We start from the raw sequence: 3,175 nt of genomic DNA, 5'->3' as shown, positions 1-3,175 counted from the left end.
ATCATGTTTTTATATTCATATAAGTATTACTTCATTGGATCTGAATGCCTCTTGGTTAATACATGGATTAAAATCATAAGGTTATATCTTATAGGCCAAGCCCACACAAATACTCCTATTGTATCAAGACACCCTGCTTCCTTTTTGATAAGGTAATGGCTCTTATTCTCCACAGACAATGCATTTTTCGTTTTTTGCCTGTGGCCTATATTTGTCATTTGGTTTGCTGCATGAAGATGGTAATTTCCTTTTTTTGCAGATTTCATATTATCTCTCTGGGTTGTTTACAACTCTCTGCAATAACAATAACAATAAGTGATAATGCATTATTTGGTCAATTTTTATATTTTCATAATATTCTATTTTCCATAACACACACTGAACTACCACAAATACATTCCTGAGCATGGAAATAGTTTTCTTGCTGGAGCTGGTGCTCTTACAGGCATCTCTCACAGATGGTACATTCTACACTCATTTACAGGTGAAAACAATGCAAGAACCCCTTCCTACAGGCCCAGTGACTCTAATTTCCCACCAAGAACTTTGTGTCCCCATCACCCAATACTTGGCAACAATATCTTATGATGCACATTCCTGTCACCCCAGCATTCAGCCAAATTTTTTCATGATGGCACATTCCTGTCACCCACACCTCAGCCAAATTTTTCAATGACATGACATTCTCGTCACCCAGATCCAACAGACCGACCATGAAAATTCTCATTTCATTACGTAGAGGCAAGTTTGGCAAAATTACCACTATAATTAATGCCATATTACCAGATTTGTTTGTATATTGCTTACAAAAGATAAAACTCCACAATAATATATGTGATGGAGGTATGCAAGCCTCTCACCAGAAATCCATGTCATGTAGAGGCCACAAGAAGTGCTTGACACCCTGTCGCTCTTACTTATTGCCAACACTGTTGCTACAGTAAACTTCTGCACACTAACACCTAACTTTTTTTTTAAATATAACTTTTGGTTTTAGTAATTATATATATGTAAATACCTCCTGCTATGTAATCTCCAAGAAAAACATAACTATGACCTGAAATGAAGAATAAAAGCCTTTTTGAAAGAATGCATTTCTCTAAAACCATAAAACAGACTTTGTTCCTAACATATGTCACAGACTCAAAGCCTTCCAATGTCTTAGAACACTTGCAGCCTTACTTTCACAATCTCTACCTAAGCCTCATCCTCACCACCCATTAACCAACACTTCAAACCTTAAACTTCTCAACCAGCACCTTAGCTATTACTCTACTCATTACCCAGTGTATCTTATGTAAATTAAAAGTACCACACGTTGCATTTCGTAAAAAATTTGGATATTATTAATTAATGCCACTACTATATAATTAATTACCAGTGGAATTTCTCTATAGTAAGAAAAATCCTACTTGACTTCTGGACATTCGTTACTTCACTCTGCTCATAGCACAGAACGAAGGCGATCATATCCTAACCTATCAACCAATGGATGTGATATAACCAAACTAATGGCAATATGGACTAGTCTCCTTCCCTGCTGGAAACTCACCTTGTGACCACCTGGCAAATAATTCCGGTCGGATACTTGGCCCCCATACCAACTGTGACACCTCCAGCACAGCGTCAGCCACGCGAGTAGGCCCTTCTGTCATCATTAACATAGATTATATCTCAGGCAACTTGTTGTGGCTCTCCTTCTCCTTCTTCCTGTTCCTCTTCCTCTTCTTCTTCTTTCTGTCTTCCTTCTCCTTCGTCTTCTTCTTCCTCTTCCCCAACTTCTTCCTTCCTCTTCTCCTGTTTTCCTTCCCCCCTTCTTACTTTGATCGAGGGTCTTAGACCTTGGTGGAAAAGCCTGTTGTTCCTTAATACTTTCTGATATGAGGCCTGTATTTGCTTTTTTTTTTACGTTTTCAATCTTCTTTTAGTAATATTTCTGGCGTAATGTCTGTCTCGCCTTCGCCTCCCACCTCACAGGTAAACAACATTGCGATTCATTGTGAACTTTCTGGAATACCTCATTATGATAGATTTAATAAGTGTATAGTTAATCACCCTACTCTCATAATCTTTGTTTAATCTTTTTTTATCATTGTGTTCTTATTAAATTATGATTGGGTTGCTTAATTTTTTTTTTGTTTTAATAGAATCGCATAGTCGTAGACGTTCTCGAAGATTTAAGGTTTTTTTTTTTTTTTATCTTTTATGCCTACAGTCTATTCTTTTTTTAGACTTTAGGAAGAATGAATGAAGATAATAAATTATTTCCCGTGTGAACAACGAAATAATAAACTAAAGACACAACAAAGATAAACTAGCCAAGGCCACTGGTCTTAAAATCGGATTATCATTGGTATTTCTTATATTTTGACTCATTTTCTTCTACTGACCGGCGTTTTCATCAGTAACTGTTCTATTATCTCTACTATTCTTCATTCGTATAGATCAAGTTACGCCTTTAATTATAGCTAATGTTTGTTTCTTCTTCTTCTTCTTCTTCTTCTTCTTCTTCTTCTTCTTCTTCTTCTTCTTCTTCTTCTTCTTCTTCTTCTTCTTCTTCTTCTTCTTCTTTTTCTTTTTCTTTTTCTTTTTCTTTTCCTTTTTCTTTTTTCTTTTTTTCTTCTTCTTCCTCTTCTTCTTCTTCTTCCTCTTCTTCCTTCTGATCACGCTGACCAAACTGTTATTTCTAGTACTACTATTTGAAACACTGAATACTTTTGCTATTCTTATTAGCATTGCTATTATTAACGTTATCGACTTCTAAATGATTGCGTATCATTAGGCGTTGTATCATTATCTTTATATTATAACATTCATTAATATTAATGACGTTTATCATTTATTACTCTTATTCATTCATTACCATCATTATAATAAATAATGGTCATGTCTACTATTATAAAAAAATATTAGTATAATTGTTTTTTATCATCATCAGTAGTATTACAATTATTATCACCTCTGTTATCATCATTACTAGTAATGTCTTTGTTATAAAGAGTAGTAATTGTTATTGTAATAACGCAATGTCTGTAGCATTAGTATTCTGAAAATCATTTTTATTAGTAATATTGTTGATAGTATAATCTCCATCATCATCAGTATCATCATCCTCATTATCATCATCACCATCATCATCCTCATTATCATTATGAGGATCATTATCATTATCATT

At 34.4% G+C, this 3,175-nt stretch overlaps 1 protein-coding gene across 1 annotated transcript in view; it reads right to left on the bottom strand.

Moving 5' to 3' along the window:
• Window positions 1-2,049, bottom strand: part of LOC125025241 (ubiquitin carboxyl-terminal hydrolase MINDY-3 homolog) — a 12,247-nt gene extending 10,198 nt beyond the window's left edge. Inside the window, exon 1 of the mRNA XM_047613216.1 lies at window positions 1,553-2,049. Within this exon, the coding sequence (XP_047469172.1) occupies window positions 1,553-1,664 (112 nt within the window). The 5' untranslated portion in view covers window positions 1,665-2,049. The remainder of the gene's footprint in view (window positions 1-1,552) is intronic.
• Between the last annotated feature and the right edge of the window lie 1,126 nt (window positions 2,050-3,175).

The sequence above is a fragment of the Penaeus chinensis genome, chromosome 1, assembly GCF_019202785.1.
Source record: "Penaeus chinensis breed Huanghai No. 1 chromosome 1, ASM1920278v2, whole genome shotgun sequence".
NCBI classification, from domain to species: domain Eukaryota; kingdom Metazoa; phylum Arthropoda; class Malacostraca; order Decapoda; family Penaeidae; genus Penaeus; species Penaeus chinensis.
The sequence above is the reverse complement of the archived record's forward strand: the minus strand, read 5'-3'. Positions and strand labels throughout refer to the sequence as shown.